This window comes from Pelobates fuscus, chromosome 5, assembly GCF_036172605.1.
Source record: "Pelobates fuscus isolate aPelFus1 chromosome 5, aPelFus1.pri, whole genome shotgun sequence".
NCBI lineage: Eukaryota > Metazoa > Chordata > Amphibia > Anura > Pelobatidae > Pelobates > Pelobates fuscus.
In genome coordinates, this window is record NC_086321.1 from 126083451 (window position 1) to 126104323 (window position 20873).

General features: G+C 38.4%; 1 protein-coding gene across 1 annotated transcript; it reads left to right on the top strand.

The window, feature by feature from the left end:
• Nucleotides 1–1120: 1120 nt before the first annotated feature.
• Nucleotides 1121–20194, top strand: PPP1CC (protein phosphatase 1 catalytic subunit gamma). Its single transcript, XM_063454256.1, has 7 exons — nt 1121–1388; nt 10585–10716; nt 11308–11538; nt 15492–15596; nt 15718–15941; nt 18051–18185; nt 19529–20194. The coding sequence occupies exons 1-7, from the start codon at nt 1334–1336 to the stop codon at nt 19616–19618; spliced, it is 972 nt and encodes a 323-aa protein (XP_063310326.1). The 5' UTR covers nt 1121–1333; the 3' UTR covers nt 19619–20194.
• Nucleotides 20195–20873: the final 679 nt, after the last annotated feature.

The following is a 20873-nucleotide window of genomic DNA, read 5'->3' on the forward strand; positions in this document are numbered from 1 at the left end:
TCAACACTGCTAGCACTACACACACTGCATCCAGTACACAAACACTGCACCCATTATACACTCTGCATACAATACACAAGCACAGACACTTCATTAATTACACACTATATAAATGAATGGATGTAAGCGTGTTTTTGAGGAGGTTGAGGAGGGGGGCAGCATTTCACCTATGGACCCAGGCAGCACAATGCCTTGGGCCGGCCATGCTAGGCTGTAATACAAACACTGCCTTTACATTGAAAAGCCTGCAGGGACATGGTATAGACACCAGAATCACTCCATTAACCTGTAGTTGTTTTGGTGACTATATGGTCACCATATATATGTATGGTATTCAATAAATGAACAAGAGGTAAATATATCACTGTGTGCGCTATCACCTTGTCTTGCTAGTCTATACCAGTAAAGTGTGTAAGTGACAGTTTTATTATATTGTTTTAGTGCCACCACCCCTTTTCTTTTGATAAAGATATAGTAAAGCTGTGACTACGGTTGAGCTGAAAATGATTTCCAGACCTCAGTTTTCCTATTTGGAAATGAGTTCACTACTACTGGTTATTTGCACAGTTATTCACTAAAGTGTTTATTTTAAATTTAAGGCCATTGAGGCTGAATTTGAAGGATAGACGACTTTCTCCATTTCGGCTACTTTTACCTTAAATTTGAAATTCACTGTTTTCTCACTTTAGTGCAGGGGTAGGCAACCTTCGGCTCTACAGATGTTGTGGACTACATCTCCCTTGATGCTTTGCCAGCAATATGGCTGTAAAAGCATTATGGGAGATGTAGTCCAAAACATCTGTAGAGCCGAAGGTTGCCTACCCCTGCGTTTAGTGAATATCCCTGTTAGTGAATGCATTTCATTGTATTGTAATGTACAGTACTGGTGAAATGCTCTGAATAAAGATTCTCCATCTTATTAATAGTCACAGTCTGTCTATGTTTGCAGTTCGGTTTAAATCCCCTGCAGTCCGCTGTTTAGTGAATAGGTTACAGAGAATGAAGAAGTAGTACCAGTGCGCCCAGACTCGCTGAGTTCACAACCAGTCGGCGGAATGACATCCTACGTGAGCCGTCCTTTGCCCCTGTGCGTCGTTGCGTGATAGCATTAAATAGTTCCTCTTCGAGTAGGAGGATCCATACGCGGGCCGGCAGAGAGGAGGAGGAGGCGGCGCCATTTTGTTCGGTTCTAGCAGCCTGTAACGGAAGAGGGTTACGGGTTTGGTTAGGGCTGCGGCGTCCCCTTTCCTTCCGCTCTCCGTTTATTACCTGCGGCATTTTGTTTGTTTTCCCCCCTCTTGTTCCTGGTCAGACGCCGTCCTAGCTCGGGGCCATGGCAGACGTTGATAAGCTAAACATCGACAGCATCATCCAGCGGCTGCTAGAAGGTGAGCTCTGTGCGGCCCTGTCTGCGGCCGTGACACGGCCACGGGCTGCTGTGGGCATGGTGGGGGCTAGGTGGGATCCAGGCCGGGAGGTGCTTTGTGTCCGCTATGGCTGACCGCTGGGGGCTGCGTGTCTCATCACTCTCAGCCAGCCACTCCCAGCACGGGGGTGGGGGCGACGGGACGCTCTGCATTGCGTTGCGTTGCTGTGTGTATATCTATAGTGTGAGTGTATAGAGAACCAATCATTACCTGTATTATGACAACGTTTCGGACCATTTTACGTGCTCTGTCCCCAGGAAAACTTCATCACGGATCCAGGGGGGCTGTAAACATTATGTAATGGTCACACTTTGATTTCACATTGGGGGTTTGAGAGGATTTGTGTCACTCCTCAAAATACTACCTGCATCATATTGGGATTTTATTATGGGTGTTGTGTGTTTGTAAGTGCGTATACTTTGAATATACTCGGCACTCTCCTTGCTTATGTAGAAAAAAAGCTTTATATGCTGAAAGACCCGCTGAGGGTCGAAATGTCGATTATGATACCAATGTAATTTTTTTTTATTTTTTGGTGTATTTTTTTGTTTTTTGCCACATTAAACGACTATTTTTGAGTCCTGTAAGTGCACTGTTCGAATTCCACCAACAAATTCTGCAGCGCTGTACAAGGGGTGAACTAACAGACAATGTAAATGTAACTAGACGTGAGTATGTGAATATATTTGTAGTTCATGCCATAGACTGTGAACCTAGGCAATTCCATCAGTTGCAAAAGAAATCCGAAAAGAGAGAAAATATATCTGTATATACATTTTTTTTTTTTTTTTACATTTTTTTTTTTAACGCAACAGGTTTTGCTCCCAAAATCCTGAATGTAATCTGTTGATGTATTGGTTTTTGTATGACCTATTGTGTTTTGGCTATTTTGGTATATTGGAAGTTATAAGTGTAGTCGATCTTTAATTCTATAACGTGAGTTTTGTTTTACCCATTCTGATTGACAGAACTATACAATAGAAAGAAAAAAATATCTGATCAAATGTGAAGTAGTTTGTGTGCATGCAGTATTCGTCTGCCATGCAGACATTTACATTTGTTACTGAGCTAACATTTTAAGGTGAAAACATATCATGGTTATACGATTTAATTTTTCTTCTCATGCTATCATCTCAAATATATTTCTAGCCCTGTCTTATAGGTTCGCTGACTGACATTTGGTTAATTGACATGTGAGCTTAAAATATATATAAAATTTTTTATTTTTTTTATACTGGGGTGTAAGGAAGCAGTAGTGGCTGCAGAATTATATGCAAGTTTATCTGGGCTTTTACTGGTTTTATTTTTGTGTATCGGTCATTGGATTAATGTTGTGTTCAGGTCTGAAGTGACAAGATTTATATTTGTATGGACCTTGACTTTGTGTATAAAGTCTACCTCTTCTGGATGTGTTCTTTAAAGATAAACCATTCCAATAATCTCTGTTGCTTAACCACTTAAGACCAAACTTTGTCTTGAACTTGTTTTTCACTTGATGTGACCTATAATTTCTCACTTGTCATAAAACGTGTGTGTACCCCATATCTAGGATTTCATATTTTTGGCAGTTCTAGGTCACAAAAATAAAGGCATAAAATATCAACGTTATACCAAATTTAAAAACATTCTTGTTTGACTTGTAAGTTTAATACCTATCTTCTGAACAAAGCAATACCACCAATGTATGCCTTTGGCACCATTTTGAAAAGTTAGTGTCATATAAGAGATCTGACTCAGTTTTTACAATATAAATTTTCATTAATTTTAATTTCAAGGGTCTATTCCGTGTTTTGGAGCTTATATAACATATAACCTTAATTTTAATCCTAGTCTAATTCCTTTAAAGGATCACTATAGGAACACAAACTTGTATAAAAGTTTAAAACTCTCCTTATTATTTCCAGTGCCGTGCTGGCTCTGCCCCTTTGTGATCTCATCAAAATGGCCAATTTTTATTCAAAGTATTGGATTGGCTAAAATCGGCATGGAGCAGGGCCAAATGCTGTTTAGGCCAATCAGGACCTTGGAAAATTCAGCGTCTCCATGCAGAACGTGGGGAAGCTGAACGGCAGGGCTGCATACTGTGCAGCCCTGAGCCAGGAAGCCCCTCCAGTGGCCATCTGAGAAGTGGCCACTTGGAGGTATCCCTAGGGGCAGTATTTACATGAAAATGCCTGAAGGTTACTATTCTACTCACCAGAACTACATTAAGCTGTAGTTCTGGTGACTATAGTGTCCCTTTAATCTTAAACCAAGCCCTACTTCTAAACAAAATCCTTAACCGTAAATCTCTTAATAAACCGAACCGAAATCTTTAACCTTAAATTTAATCTCATTCCATAACCCTATATAAATAGTTTTAGGATTCCTTCCGCTGAAATCATGATTTCACCAGAGGGATTCCCTTGCTGACTAACCCTAATCTGAAACCTAATCCCGAACCTAAAATTAATTGTAAACCCATTTTAAATATAAACTTATTCAAATACTAGACCTAATATTTATTCTAAACCTAATTAGTACTGATATTGCCAAATGGAATTTTAAACTAAAGCAGTAGTTTTGTTGCCATCTACTGGCTATTTTCAGTATGACCGCTTTATAGAACATTGAATATTGCATGCCCAATGCATTGCGATCCGTGCTGGGCATCTGACAAAAAAGCCCAGCATTGATAAATGCCATTGGGGCATGGAGGGAGATCCTCAATTGTTTGTTCAGACCCTGAAGTCCCACTCGCCGAATCACAGTGGCTGAACTCAACTGGAGTGTTCTCTATAGATGTAAAGGGCTATATACAGTGCTGACTTTCAGCACTAAATGCAGTTCATCAAAATGTCTTGCACCATTAAATTGCACCCCTGACAGAGGGAAGTGCCAGGGATCTTGATTCCTGGTGTGTGCAAGGTTTTAACATGCTCACACTATGCTGCTGTCTATGGGTATCTGTCAATTGAAAGAAATGCAGTTCACCTATTTGGGGCCACTTCAAAGGCCCCAGCTATCAATTGATACCTGTGTTTCCTGATTTGAACAGGGATTTAACAAAGCTCACACTTCATTAAAACAATGTGGATTTAAATCCATGATTGCAGTGCTCACTTTAAGGTCTACAAACAGAGCACTAATTCTGGCCCCAACTGAGTGTGATCCCACAGATATAAAGATATTTGAGGTTCAATGGTGCCTGCAGGGATCTATCCCTGCTGGTATTTTTACTGCAGTGCAGGGTCTATTCCACCACTAGGCATTAAAACCCTGCACTGCATGGTGGCATAGACCATAATGAGGTTAACAGGGCAGCAAACCCTAGGTGCAAAATAAACAGGAATCCTGAATAAAGAGTGGATGTGGTGGGAGAGTTACCAATCTATTGGGGATTGACAGATATTGTTTTTTGTGGGGTTTTTTTTAGAGCCGATTCTATAAATTTACCATTTAAAAAAAAATAAAATTCTACACAAATCTACTGTTAACTGAACCTTTTTATTTTTTTAATTTTTTTTTTTTGGTAAATGCACAAAATATACATGCCAGTCAGAATTTTGTTTTCAAGAATGTGTACTTGGTGCACTGAGAGTAGTTGATTAGTGAGTGCAGGTATGTTAAATATCTATCCTTCCTCCCTGCGTCTTACCTGGCCATGGAGGTGGGATGTAGAGGGGGCCCAGCACACACTTACCTTCAGCTCCCCTGTCTAACTCTCGCGGCCTGTGTGCCACGCTGAGCTTTGCAGTGGTAACCTGTGGCAAAGCTCTGACAGCTGCGTGACTTGCAAGATTTAGACCGGGGAGCTGCTGGGAAAGTGTGTGCTGGGCCCCCCAGGACCCTGATGGTGGCCCCCGGTCCGCATTATTGGCAATATCTGTATCTTGGCCAATGTTGCTGAAAATACAGAATTTCAGCCAGACTGATCGGTCAATCCCTACGATCTATATTAAATGTTTGGTAGCCTGAAAGCTTGTCATTACATTGGGAGTGTGACTTCATGGCAGACTTGTAGAGCGCTTTCATATTTGTAACAGATGACTAAGTGCAAAAGTGTTAATTAGGACTTGATAACGTGATGTTTTTTGTGGATCAAAATGTCCCATGCTGCTAGCCAGGCCTAAAGTTTAATTGCCAACAGGGTGGATTTAATTTAAATCACTAGTCAGTAACGCTTTATTAAATTCAAGATTATTCATTGGTAGTTATAATTTAAAAAAATTGCTGGCAGATGGAGATTGCCTATTTAGATTAGTAAAGCAGCCATATCAGACCTAATTGGAGTGTAATGTTAATTGTGCATATTTAACTTGCGTAATTTCATATTGCTTACATATACTTAAATATTTAAAAAAATAAATAAAACCTTAAGCGGAATACATAAATTACCGTATTTATCGGCGTGTAACACGCACTTTTTTCCCCGGAAAATCGTGGGTGCGTGTTATACGCCGATATCCCATAATTACTTACCTGTCCTGAAGCGTGGGCCGGCTTCACAGCGCGCACCGCGGTACAGGAACGTTAATTTAAGGTTCCGGTTTCCGGCGGGACTGAAAGGAAGTGTGCACAATAGTGTGAATAGCCACAATATACTTGTATGTGTATATAAGGAGTGTAAGGAAATCCCTATGTTAAACTACGTGCATAGATATTAAAGAAAAAAACTTTATATCTAAAGGTTTCTATAAACATGTGCCTATGCTAGTAAATATCTTGTATACTGTAAATCCTTTATACTAAAGTGCTGTCAATAATATTGAAAAAAATGAAATGTGTAAAATAAACAAACATTCAAATGCTTTTGCCTTTTACAAACCAAAATAATTGTGATGTATTCATTTACTAATTATTCACATATCATTATTGGTGTAAGAAACAGCAATTTCCTACTTGTATTTATAGGCCTATAACTTGCAAAAAAAGCAAAGCATGTAAACACTGGGTGTTTTTAAACTCAAGACAATTTTGAACCTATTTAGCATTTTTTTTCCACTAGCTTTTGCAGATAAGTAAAAGATTTTTCAAGTAAAAGTCCAAAAACCCTTTTTTTTTTTTTTTTATAAAATATGACATGATACAAATAATGGTATGTAAAGAAAGCCCTTGTCCTGAAAAAAACAATATATAACTTGTGTGGGAACCGTAAATTAATGAGAGGAAAATTACAGCTAAACACAAACACCACAAGTGTCAAAACTGCTCTAGTCCTTAATGTACAACATCGCAAAAACAGGCCGGTCCTTAATGGGTTAAGTGACTTCTACCAATTCACTGGTGTGACTTCCTTTGAAATATCTTAGTTCTGAAGTTTATTATAGTTGGCTGTAGAGGTGATGGGTAGATTCCTATGTCATGGCTAACTACTTTTATTCAGCACTAAAGACTTAGAACTGGATATTGACTGTTGGAAAAGGAATTTGAGACCGTGTTTGCTCCATATGGTTTTGCTTCTTTTAAGCGTTTAATTCCGTCTGACCGCATTTGATTGAAAGTAAACGTGTAAAGTAAACTTTTTTTTTTTTTTTTTAAATCTGCTTTTCAATTTGAATAAATCCTTTAAAAAAAACTAATTTTTGCCACTGCAAAGTGACTGCTTGGAATGGATAGGGTGGAAGCAAGTGCAACCTGCAATCAATGCTGCGATATGTGATCTGCCTCCCTCCACCTCAGATCTGAGTTACGTTGTGTACTTATGATTAAATTGTATCTGAAAAATTAACTCTTAGCCCTCTAAATCCAAATGTAACTTTCCTGCCCATTGATCACTGCTTCATCAATGGGCAGGAATATAGGCTACATGTATTCTTAAATTGGTGACTTTAGTTAGCTGGGGTGTGGAAAATATTGGGAAATCTAATGTTGGGCTTAACTAAAATTAATAAAAGGGTTACAAGTTAAAAAAAAAAAGTTTTTGTAGTTAAAGTTCAGTCTGAAAACCGCTGAGTCTTATATAGCTTTAGCATTTGATTCAGAGGTGACAGCGCCTTAGAAAGTGACCTCGGTGACTGTGAAAATGTGTCTGAGCTAGAAACGTACAGAGTCCCCTGACGCTGTCAGACATTCATGATTGGATACCCTCCAATGATTTTACTCCTGACATCCCTATCTTTACTGCTTCTCCAGGCGGAAATGTACAGTTTTGGCACAGTGTTGTTTATGCACTTGTTCCTGGTGATGCTATTTTAGGGTTAGGAGTCAGTCACTTTCAATGAGAAAATGCAAATCTTAAAAGGACACTATAGTCACCAGAACCACTACAGCTTGATGTCCCTGCAGGCTTTTCCGTATAAACACTGCCTTTTCAACGACTTGTGTGCCTCAGAGCATATAGTGACTTTGTTTTTGTTTTACCTTTTCAATGAAAAGGCAGGGTTTACATTGCTGCTTAGTAACTCGTCTAGTGACCACTAGAGTCCTGGGTCACTGCGGCAGCACCACTGTTCAGGGTCTCCAAGCTCTGCATGGAGGCGCTCAATGTTCCTCATAAAAATAATTTTATGCATGAGGAGATGCGGATTGGCACATTTGCTGCGCATGCACATCCTCCAATGCTTTCGGAAATACTGATTTTAAAATTTTTAACTTTTTTATGTATCTTCATGTGGATAGCTCTGGCTCCAAACGCCAAAAAATAAGCTTTTTTTTTTTGTTTTTTTTTTTTAATAGACCATATCGGAAAAGAGCCCAAAATCTCCTCACTGCCTTCCAAAGTGCAATGGGGAGAAAACGTAAGAAAAACGCCCGCCCAGAGAGCGCAACTCACCCCGATATATGGCTATCCACAACCATAGGTCAGGTTACAGGCATACCAGAAATTGAGACAACCTGAACACACCATTATTATATTACTATATTTTCATATATTATCTTGTGGTTAGTAAGATATCATTCCCCCGTTCTGCAGTGACTCTGAAAAAGTCACTGCAAAATTAGTAGCCATGTATTACTACTTAACCTTACATACCTGATAGCAGGACTAGTAATATTCTGATTACCTAGCAAAAATGTGCAATTCAATTTTATCACACTGAATGCCTTGTTATGCCTGCTGCTATTGTGGCACTGCAGGCTTGTATGTTAACCTCTTTGCATAACAAAAATAAAGAATTAAAAAAAAAATGGTTTCAATAAAGTGTGTAATTTTATTCTATTTTTATTTTATACATACATACAATAGCTATGGTAGATATTTTAATGCAAAGTGTATTTTGATGAGGTGTGTATTTATGGGCTGTACAACCCATTAAAGTGTGGTCTGCGTAGAATGCTGTAACCGTTAAGGGGTTCAAACTTGCCTTTACTCCAGCAAAGGTCTGCTGGCACTTTCTCTGAAAAGACAGCGTTTACATTAAAATGCATGCAGGGACATACTATACACACAGAACTACATTAAGCTGTAGTTGTTCTGGTGACTAGTGTCCCTTAAACAAAGAGGTACATGAGGTGGAAGGGAATGATCACCACTTGCAAAATTTACTTCTATTCCTTACATGTAGAACTCTTGGTCTATTAATTATAACAAGTCTTTGAATGCATTGAAATTGACGGTCTGCCTTAGGCAGCAATCGCAATACAGTTTACTTGTTTATCTTATACTGCTATTTGTAAATTAAATTGATTTGTAAATTCTGCATTACACAACAAACTAGAAAAACTGGATAAGTGAAGAATAAAAATAAATGTACAATTAAGCTGTAGTTGTTCTGGTGACTAGTGTCCCTATTAAGGAACAATATACACTATGTGATACTAAAGTGTCTGCGCTTACATTAAGTATATGTGGGGTAATTTGAACAAACTGCTATAATGCCCTAAATAAGACATGCTGGCACTACATTGACTGCTGACTGTCAGTCACTTGGTTAAACTGGCAAAGCAGTTGTAGTGAGAGGCCCATGGTTGGTGAAGCAATCATCCGAACCCTAAAACAAAACCTAGAATCTACTTTGTTCCACCTTTATTTAAAGGAGCACTATAAGGTCAGGAACACAAACATTTAGTCCTGACCCTATAGTGTTTAAAAAACCCCATCTAGCCCCCCTGGTCCCCTCATGCCTCTATAAATATAGAAATCTTGTTCTCAAGTCTGGAGCTGCTTGCATTGTCACTATTTCCTTTAGACCTGCCAACTGCCTGCTGACATCAGCAGTGGTAGCCTGATCCAATCACAATGCTTCCCCATAGGATTGGCTGCGACTGAATCATGCTGGCTCTGCCTCCTTGTCAAACACAGCCCTGACCAATCAGCATCTCATCATAGAGCTAAATTGAATCAATGAATCTCTATGAGGAAAGTTCAGTGTCTGTATGCAGAGGGAGGAGATACTGAATGTTTGGATGCATTTTAGCAGCCATGATCCAGGAAGAGTCTCTAAAGGCCATCTGAGGAGTGACCACTGAAGTTATCCCTAGGCTATAATGTAAACACTGCATTTTCTCTGAAAAGACCGTGTTTACAGCAAAAAGCCTGAAGGTAATTCTACTCACCAGAACAAATTCAATAAGCTGTAGTTCTGGTGACTAAAGTGTCCCTTTAACCCCTTAAGGACACACGACATGTGTGACATGTCATGATTCCCTTTTATTCCAGAAGTTTGGTCCTTAAGGGGTTAAGGGTATCTTTTTAAAGGGACACTCGAGACTGCTGAACTTTAGCTCAAAACAAATTGCTCATAAGTCAAGGTAGGAGCTACTAGGTAACATATATCTTTCCTGCATTTGACAAAGGAGAAGCTACTGCTGTCAAGCTTTCACGTCGCTAATGATAGCTAAGGGAAACCTTGGTCTGTGGAGACTCTTGTGGCATCCTCCATGGACATGAGTGTCTGCTCGAGCATGTCAGAGTGCAGCTCCTACCTGGAGCAGATGTAAATGCTATAGAGTATACACAATATCAAGATAGCGGCAGCCGTGGGGGACAGGTTCAGTTAAGTGAAACCTACCTCTTCCTGCACCCCGGTGCAATGCCTGAGGAGCGGTCACCATCAGGGGTCTTTGCATAATATGCTGACGACAAGTTAAAAAACGTTGAATGTTATTAATAAGCACTCCTAATTTATTGTGGTCCTTCAAAAGAAAATAATCCAAAGATTAAACTTTACCTGAACTATATTGACAAATTCTTTTTTTTTTTTTTTTTTTTTTTTTAAATTTTTGCTCCCTCCAGTCAGAGGATCGAAACCTGGAAAAAATGTACAACTTCAAGAAAATGAAATTAGAGGTCTTTGCCTGAAGTCTCGAGAAATTTTCCTCAGTCAGCCAATTTTGCTGGAGCTTGAAGCTCCTCTTAAAATATGTGGTAAGTGCTTTGTACAAAATTGACTTTGCAGATAACCTCTTACTTGAGAACATTAAATGCAGATATTTGAGTATATATGAGCTCATCTTGGAGCATATTTCACATTGACTCAACTGACAGGCTCACTCTGTACACCTATTACTTTAGTTAACCTTATGATTTGCATTTATATAGTTCAAACTTATTCCATAGTGCTTTACAATGTATTCAATTTTTTTTTTGGGGGGGGGGGGGAAATTTATCAGCAAGTGAGACAAACTATTAAAATGACAGGAACAAGGAGGTAATGAGACCAAGCTCACAAACTAGTGGATGAGGGCCCCTTTATATTGTGCAGATTTTCAAGAGAAACGGGCACTTTGACAGCAGCGAAGGTGCAACTAGCTAATTTTTTAGAGGGTGCTTTTCCTTGCTCAAAAGCTATGCTAAGCAAAGGAATGCTTCTCATATAAGCATTGTATCCAGTGTTTGTTATGCAGTCCGACCTCTGTGGTTCTGAGACTACATTCCCAAAAATGCTAATTTCTTAACTGTACCATTTCTTCTGCATGATTTCATATGTGAAACTAATTTTAAAATGTTTCTCTCCAGGTGATATTCATGGACAATACTATGATTTACTAAGACTTTTTGAATATGGCGGTTTTCCACCTGAAAGTAACTACTTGTTTCTTGGTGACTATGTGGATAGAGGGAAGCAGTCCTTAGAGACAATCTGTCTCCTCTTGGCATACAAAATTAAATATCCAGAGAACTTCTTCCTCCTTAGAGGCAATCATGAGTGTGCCAGCATTAACAGAATCTATGGGTTTTATGATGAATGTAAGTATTAGTTCTGTATATTACTGAAAGAGGTGGCTTTAGTTAAATGGGCTATGGTCTTGATAGACCTGACCACTTTTCATTTGGTCTGTCAATTGATATTTAAAGGAACACTATAGTCACCTAAATTACTTTAGCTAAATAAAGCAGTTTTAGTGTATAGATCATTCCCCTGCAATTTCACTGCTCAATTCACTGTCATTTAGGAGTGAAATCACTTTTTCTGTTTATGCAGCCCTAGCCTCACCTCCCCTGGCTATGATTGACAGAGCCTGCATGAAAAAAAACTGGTTTCACTTTCAAACAGATGTAATTTACCTTAAATAATTGTATCTCAATCTTTAAATTGAACTTTAATCACATAAAGGAGGCTCTTGCAGAGTCTAGCAAGTTATTAACATAGCAGGGGATAAGAAAATCTTAATTAAACAGAACTTGCAATAAAAGCCTAAATAGGGCTCTCTTTACAGGAAGTGTGTATGGAAGGCTGTGCAAGTCACACACAGGAAGGTGTGACTAGGTTTCATAAACAAAGGGATTTAACTCCTAAATGGCAGAGGATTGAGCAGTGAGGCTGCAGGGGCATGTTCTTTACACCAAAACTGCTTAATTAAGCTAAAGTTGTTTAGGTGACTACAGGGAGTGCAGAATTATTAGGCAAGTTGTATTTTTGAGGATTAATTTTATTATTGAACCATGTTCTCAATGAACCCAAAAAACTCATTAATATCAAAGCTGAATATTTTTGGAAGTGGTTTTTAGTTTGTTTTGTTATAGCTATTTTAGGGGGATATCTGTGTGTGCAGGTGACTATTACTGTGCATAATTATTAGGCAACTTAACAAAAAACAAATATATACCCATTTCAATTATTTTTTACCAGTGAAACCAATATAACATCTCAACATTCACAAATATACATTTCTGACATTCAAAAACAAATCAGTGAGCAATATAGCCACCTTTCTTTGCAAGGACACTCAAAAGCCTGCCATCCATGGATTCTGTGTCAGTGTTTTGATCTGTTCAGCAGCAACCACAGCCTCCCAGACACTGTTCAGAGAAGTGTACTGTTTTCCCTCCTTGTAAATCTCACATTTGATGATGGACCACAGGTTCTCAATGGGGTTCAGATCAGGTGAACAAGGAGGCCATGTCATTAGATTTTCTTCTTTTATACCCTTTCTTACCAGCCACGCTGTGGCGTACTTGGACGCGTGTGATGGAGATTTGTCCTGCATGAAAATCATGTTTTTCTTGAAGGATGCAGACTTCTTCCTGTACCACTGCTTGAAGGTGTCTTCCAGAAACTGGCAGTAGGACTGGGAGTTGAGCTTGACTCATCCTCAACCCAAAAAGGCCCCACAAGCTCATCTTTGATGATACCAGCCCAAACCAGTACTCCACCTTGCTGGCGTCTGAGTCGGACTGGAGCTCTCTGCCCTTTACCAATCCAGCCACGGGCCCATCAAGACTCACTCTCATTTCATCAGTCCATAAAACCTTAGAAAAATCAGTCTTGAGATATTTCTTGGCCCAGTCTTGACGTTTCAGCTTGTGTCTTGTTCAGTGGTGGTCGTCTTTCAGCCTTTCTTACCTTGGCCATGTCTCTGAGTATTGCACACCTTGTGCTTTTGGGCACTCCAGTGATGTTGCAGCTCTGAAATATGGCCAAACTGGTGGCAAGTGGCATCTTGGCAGCTGCACGCTTGACTTTTCTCAGTTCATGGGCAGTTATTTTGCGCCTTGGTTTCTCCACACGCTTCTTGCGACCCTGTTGACTATTTTGAATGAAACGCTTGATTGTTCGATGATCACGCTTCAGAAGCTTTGCAATTTTAAGAGTGCTGCATCCCTCTGCAAGATATCTCACTATTTTTGACTTTTCTGAGCCTGTCAAGTCCTTCTTTTGACCCATTTTGCCAAAGGAAAGGAAGTTGCCTAATAATTATGCACACCTGATATAGGGTGTTGATGTCATTAGACCACACCCTTCTCATTACAGAGATGCACATCACCTAATATGCTTAATTGGTAGTAGGCTTTCGAGCCTATACAGCTTGGAGTAAGACAACATGCATAAAGAGGATGATGTGGTCAAAATACTCATTTGCCTAATAATTCTGCACTCCCTGTATAGTGTCCCTTTTAAGAGTTTTGTCTAAATTAGAACATTTGAAAGGTTAACTTTCAATGGTGGAAACTTGATGCAGCATAGTGCTAATTAAACACAGATTTAATCATACTGCGAAATGAAAGGTTTTAATAAGTTTTATTAGAGCGCCTCCTTTGTGGGTACAAAAAGGGTTGTAGTAACCCAAGCTCCCATAAAGTTTTAAGAGAAATCTTTAAACACAAATTAAACTACGGTATTGGGACAGACATTAAAGGCCTACAGGCTGGCTAAATAAGCCTCTCCCAATCTGTTTATTACATATATTGATGGCTGATTCCTTTTGCACAGCTATAGCTGCAGACATCTTTAAAAATTGTTTAACATTTTGCTCTGCACTTTGTTATAATTTTCCTAGTCTGTAAATGACATGCTTTGTAAATTATGACTTGGGACAGTATATGTTGGGAACCCCCTCAACACAGATTTAAGATATTTTATATATGGAAAAAACGATAGAATGCAATTCTTTAAACTCCTGCTGCTTCTGTAACCAGTGAACAGAAGCAGCAAGTGTACCTCTCCTTGGTGGTCTCTCATTTGAGGGTTAAAGCATTAAATTACTACTTATATCACTATCAATTCTCCACTCACGCTGGGAAGCAATCTTAAACTGGTGAGTTTTATATTTAGTAGCACAGCTTGATCTTCCCAAATGTAACATTTAAACTTTCTTATTTTCTCTTGCTATTATTAAATCAACCTCTTGGCAAATTAACCCCTTTTGGATTGATTTGCTACAGACCTTCAGGTTGCTTTGTTGTATCCAGTTGCAAATAATCTGACAAATTAACATTGATACTGAACTTTTTATTTTTATATACATACAAAATTGGGTGTGTTAATGCAGTGCACAGAAAGTTCCCTAGATTAATGTGGTATCTAAAGACCGTGACATGCTGAACAGTGTGTTTAAAAATCTGAATAGCTGGAATTTATCAACTCGTCAAATTCTTCCACTACATTAATCCAAATTAACAGTCTCTTTTGGAGGTCTTTGCATAGATGTACTCAACTGAACATTGTCTTGCATGCTTGTGAAAGAGTAAAACTAAGCCTATGGGTGATTCCATGAGTCTGTAGCATCTTCCATAGCGATACTATCTTTGTGCATTTGTATGTCTTGCATAGAGTGCTATTGCTCATCTGTGGGAATTGACAGCAGCATTGACTTTTAAGTTTATCATCTGCCCATATGATTTAGTCCCCACTTTATCTCGTGATTGCGTTTGGGCTTTAATTTTAGTGCAATTGAGTGTTTTCATAAAGTGTTTTTACATTTGATTTATTTTTGGGGTCATTCTCCCCATTTTTACTTGATAAAAGTATCATAGTAACTTGTAGTACAGAGTCGTCTCTGTACCATAATCTACCTTCCCAAGGAAACGTATCCTGATACAATTCATAAAATCTCTGCAGTTAGAAGCTTGTCTCCTTGAAGCAGATGTGCCAAAAAGAAATTTTGCCTGTCTTCCTTTTCAGTATCCTATGCATCCAACTTGCACGAGGAGGACTGACCTCTCTGACTTTAACCTAAGCCTTGTTCATGTGAGTTGGTAATGTGGCTTTCAAATTGTAAACACATTTATCTGGATAGTTTATGGGATATCAGTTTTAGAGAGGTAGGTGTCTGTCTGCTACTGAGATTTGTCTGTGCAAGTACAGAAGCTCTAGAAACTTTAACATGATTTTTCATTTAGTCTTAAACTTTGGAATAGGTCAGCTACATATGCACAGAATTCAAAGTTCTCATGGAAGTTACATCTATTTTTGTGTGCAGGTAAAAGAAGATATAATATTAAACTATGGAAAACCTTCACAGACTGCTTCAATTGTTTGCCAATTGCTGCCATAGTGGACGAGAAGATATTTTGCTGCCATGGTGGTAAGTAAACATGTATACTCGTTATTCAAAAGAAGAGGTTTGCTTTATCTGTTTAATAGTGGTTCAGTCAAACTACTTTATTACTGACCTGCAAAGTTGCTAAAATATTTATATTCAACAGGCTTATCTCCTGACCTGCAGTCAATGGAACAGATCAGACGAATTATGCGTCCTACTGATGTTCCAGATCAGGGTCTCTTATGTGACTTACTCTGGTCTGATCCTGACAAAGATGTTCTGGGCTGGGGTGAAAATGACAGGGGCGTATCGTTTACATTTGGAGCTGAGGTTGTTGCAAAATTTCTCCACAAACATGACTTGGATCTTATTTGCCGTGCTCATCAGGTAATGTGGAATAATAATAAATCCTTGTGCTTAAATGGACAATTAAGCATATTTTCAGCTAAAAATAGCATCGTAACTTTAGCTTATTAACCTCAAATCAGTCTGTTTCAATTCTTTGTACATTAACTATTGCTGTCTCTGCAAAAGTATATTTAACTGTCTAATCTTCCCTTATTGTCCCTGTAAAAATTACTTTCCCACACTTGTTTATTTACTGTAAAATACCAGTGTCCTAGAAAGGTTCACACAACCCTTATCTCCTTGGTTTAAGTGAAAGTAAAGTTGTCCTTTAACCCCTTAAGGACATGTGACATTTCATGATTCCCTTTTATTCCAGACGTTTGGTCCTTAAGGGGTTAAAGGGACACTATAGTCACCAGAACCACAGCTTATTGAATTTGTTCTGGTGAGTAGAATCATTACCTTCAGGCTTTTTGCCGTAAACACGGTCTCTTCAGAGAAAATGCAGTGTTTACATTACAGCCCAGGGATAACTTCAGTGGTCACTCCTCAGATGGCCTTTAGAGACTCTTCCTGGATCATGGCTGCTAAAATGCATCCAAACATTCAGTATCTCCTCCCTCTGCATACAGACACTGAACTTTCCTCATAGAGATTCATTGATTCAATTCAACTATGAGGAGATGCTGATTGTCCAGGGCTGTGTTTGAATCATGCTGGCTCTGCCCATGAACTGCCTCCTTATCGGTCTCAGCCAATCCTATGGCGAAGGACTGTGATTGGATCAGGCTACCACTTCTGTTGATGTTGGCAGACTGCTTGTCTGAGGCAGACATGATGGAGCCAGCAGCTTCAGGCTTGAATACAAGTAAGATTTTACTATATTTAGGGTGGTATGAGGGGCCCAGGGGTGCTAGATGGTGGTTTTAACACTATAGGGTCAGGAATACATGTTTGTGTTCCTGACCCTATTGTGTTTAAGAAATGGAAGTAAAATGTTACCCTTTTTTATAGAAAAGGAAATTTGAGTTTTATCTTGGCACTGTTATGTAGTGGTGATATGTTGAAATTTCTAGATTTGTTTTTGGGATGGGAGAGAATGTGCTTGTAGGCCTAAAGAATGGCGTTTAACCCCTTAAGGACCAAACTTCTGGAATAAAAGGGGATCATGACATGTCACACATGTCATGTGTCCTTAAGGGGTTAAAGAATACATTTTAAAGTTTTTAATCTTGGAATGCACTTAACACGTTTTTTTTTTTTTAAAAATTGTATTTTGTTAATCCCATTCTTTCAAAATGTGGATGGAATGTCATTGGTCATTAAAGTTTTACTTGTCATGGTACATAGACTTTTTTTTTGTAAATATACATTTTTTTTGGATATTTTTTCAACAGTTGTAATAAGTACAGTGCAGGTCCCAACAATTATAGAAGATGTAAAATATTGTTAGACACTTCAGAGATGCACATATCTCAAAATTTCATGGTTGGCATCCCTGTGATGTACTCGCTGATCCTTGCATACAGACTTTTAAGACCATGTAACTTCTATGCTTAATGCTGGAAGAATTGCTAGTAAATGTATGATACAAATTTATGTTAACATAATAAAAACAATTTTAGAGTGCATGCATTGTAGCAGAGATTATTCCTTTGCCATGCATGTATTTTGCTTTACTAGAATATTGGAATGGAGTGACAGGCGTCAGTTGACAGTGAAGCTTGTGTACTGGCATGAGGGGACAATTGATCCCTGCTTGGTGTTTCCAAGCAGGGCCAGTAATGTGAGGATGGACTGGAAGTAGACTGGAGCAGACTGTCTGTATTAGAGTAACACCAATGGAACCTGAATAGTAGTGCTGTAGGTGCTAAAAATATTTAACGGCTTTAGAGGTAGTTATGAGTAATCTGGTTTACGAAGGATATGAAATCGCATAAGAACTTTGAATCATTGCAGGTTCATTTTAGGCGATTTAGGACGGTTCTTTGCTTTCTTCATTGAATTTAAATACAAATCTGTTTAGTCACTTAACTGCTTTATAATCTAATGGTTGAGAACATGTTTTGCACTTGACTTACAATAACTTGTGTAAATTATAGATCTAAATAAAGATCCATTATTCCCCTCCCTCTTTCTGTCCTACAGGTAGTTGAAGATGGCTATGAATTCTTTGCCAAACGGCAGTTGGTAACTCTCTTTTCTGCCCCAAATTACTGTGGGGAGTTTGACAATGCTGGAGCAATGATGAGCGTAGATGAAACCTTAATGTGTTCCTTCCAGGTATGTAAAATTAATAACACATCTTGTGAATCCTATTTATAATTGTGTACCATTTTTGCATCTGAATTTTATTTTGTTGGCTTATGGTTTGGAGATGGTCCTACCTGCAACAGTATGTGTTAAAATGTTTTGCAAGAAATATCCATCTAATTCTTATCGATCTGTCCTAATTCTTGTCTGTCAATTCTTATCAATCTTTACTAGTCAAATTTCTGGGCTTGACATCACTCACAGGCCTTCTATGGGAGATGATACAGCAGCTGCTGTTATTAAAATCCCTTGTATAACAAACTCTTTGGAGAAGGGTATTTTTCACTCCAGGTTAAATTAGGAAGCTAAAACAAAAATGGTGACAATCATAAATTCTCTATCCAATACACGAAATGAACTACTTTAAATTATCATAGCTTGTAAGCTCATTTGAGCAGGCCTGCCTTCATATTTTTAAATCTTTAAAGGGCTGTGGAATATGTTGGCGCCAATGAGAAATAATTTAAGATTTTGTAAATCATTGATTGGTGTTTTATTTTAGCAAACACTAATGTGAACTTGGGTTACCGGTCATGCCACTTTCTTGTCTTAAAGGCATTCTATAGTCACCGGAACTACAGCTTATTTGTTCTAGTGAGTAGACTCATTCCCTTCAAGCTTTTTGCAGTGAGCACGCTATTTTCATAGGGAAAGTGTCCACTCCTATTATGGTTGCTAGAGGTGCTTCATGGGGCAGCACTGCCATTCAGTGTATCCACCCTTTGCATGTAGACTCTGATCTTTCCTCATAAGGATGCATTGATCTAATGCATCTCTATGAAGAGATGCTGATTGACCAGGGCTGTTCACTTGTGCTGCCTCTGCCCCTGATCTACCTCCTTGACCGTCTCAGACAATGCTTTCCTATAGGAAAGCACTGTGATTGGCTCAGAACACTTCTGATATCAGCCAAGCAGGCAGATCAGAGACAGCCAGCAGCAGACTTGCATAAATAATATTTTACTATATTTAGAGGGGGGAGGGGCAATGGGGCTAGATGGTTAACACGATCAGGAATACACATTTTGTTCCTCTAAGCCCGATTCCTCTTTCTTGTATATATTGTGCTAGCAAAATTGTTCGACAATGTACAGTTTTAGAGCTGTATAATTTTATATTGCTCAGCTTGAATACAAACTTGTGGTGCTATAGTAACCTTGTAGAAGCTTTGTGATTGTCCAGTCCCAAGCTGACAGTGTTTGTACATGGTATGCATAATGTATTCTACAAACAAGTTTCTTCCTTATTAGTTTCTCTTTTTGGTGGCTGGACATTAAGTTATTTTATTTTTATTTTTTTCTGATTTCTTTTAGATTTTAAAGCCTGCAGAGAAAAAGAAGCCCAATGCAAGCAGACCTGTAACACCCCCAAGAGGCATGATAACAAAACAAGCAAAGAAATGAGTATCATCTGGTCTACTTGGACTTGTATTATAGTATATAATCTCACTTTTTTAAATTGTGTAATGTGTATCGACCGGTCAGTTACATCCAGCTAGATGTCTGTGGCTTTTATTTTTCCTTACTATTGTTTGTCTTTTTTCTGTTTGTTTTAATGAGTTGTATTTGCTTCTGCAATCACTGCTTTTCATCAAGCTGTTCTTTTGTATCTGAAAGCACATTTTAGCTTCTTTGAAGATTGGTTTCTCTTTACCCAGTGTTACTGTACACTCCAGACCTTTTAATCTCCATTATAACCTATACCTTTGTACAATCCACTCAATTGTGAATGCTTGTTATTTAGTACCTTTGAGGGTACTCATGAGTTGGCAAGGATCGTGTCACTATCATTTGCATACTGTTTATACAAACCACTGTGAACATATATATTCTTTTAAAGGGAGTTTTGTCACACCCACACTTGTATAGCTGTCAATGAATGAATTCCCTTTATTTTGCCAGCATCACTGGTTTGATGTATATTTAATTAAAAGCACATTTTCCGTACTGTATACTTTGAAATTAAAGCCATTATTTTAACTGTTGTGTTCTACTTCCTGAAACTAATATGTGTATCAGTGTTTTGCTTATGTCTTTCATAGAAGATGATGGATTTGAATCTGTAGTGTTTGCATGGAATTTCCAAAATAAAGTGAGAATGGTAATAAAGACATAACAATGCACTTCCTAATGGCATTACGTAAAAAAATAAAAATCTAAAGGTTTTACTAGGAGTTCCTTGGAGGCAGAAATAACACATTTTCTAAAATGCTTGGTTCATGCCAAAGGCGGCGCTTTATGTTTGCCCCTTTATTATTTTTTTTTAATAAAATTATTTGTTTTGAGCCATGTGTACAGCATCTCTTTAACCTTTGCGTGTTCTCTAACCCTTCATTCAAGCACATCGGCTATCTGAGAGGGTGAAACCATAAACCATAAACGATGAACACTAGCGTTCACTAAATGTTTTTTGTTTTTATGAATACATTCATAACCTGTAAGCACTTTGCAAATCAGCAAAAGTAAATCCTTTTCATATGGAACTTGGGAGTTAAGAGGTATTCACAGTACTTTCCAAGCAACAGAAGTGTAAGATGTTATGCGTGTGTTCTTTTTTTTTTTTTTTTTTTTTAACAATTACTGGGAATAGAAGTGGCCAAAACGAGTCCACTGCGATTTGTGAATGCCTCTCAATTTTTTACAATGGAAAACTATTTAG

Coding starts and splice junctions, on each gene's coding strand:
- PPP1CC (XM_063454256.1), top strand. CDS start 1,334: ATGGCAGACGTTGATAAGCTAAACATCGACAGCATCATCCAGCGGCTG. Junction 1,389..10,584: donor CATCCAGCGGCTGCTAGAAG/GTGAGCTCTGTG, acceptor TGCTCCCTCCAG/TCAGAGGATCGAAACCTGGA. Junction 18,186..19,528: donor CCTTAATGTGTTCCTTCCAG/GTATGTAAAATT, acceptor GATTTCTTTTAG/ATTTTAAAGCCTGCAGAGAA.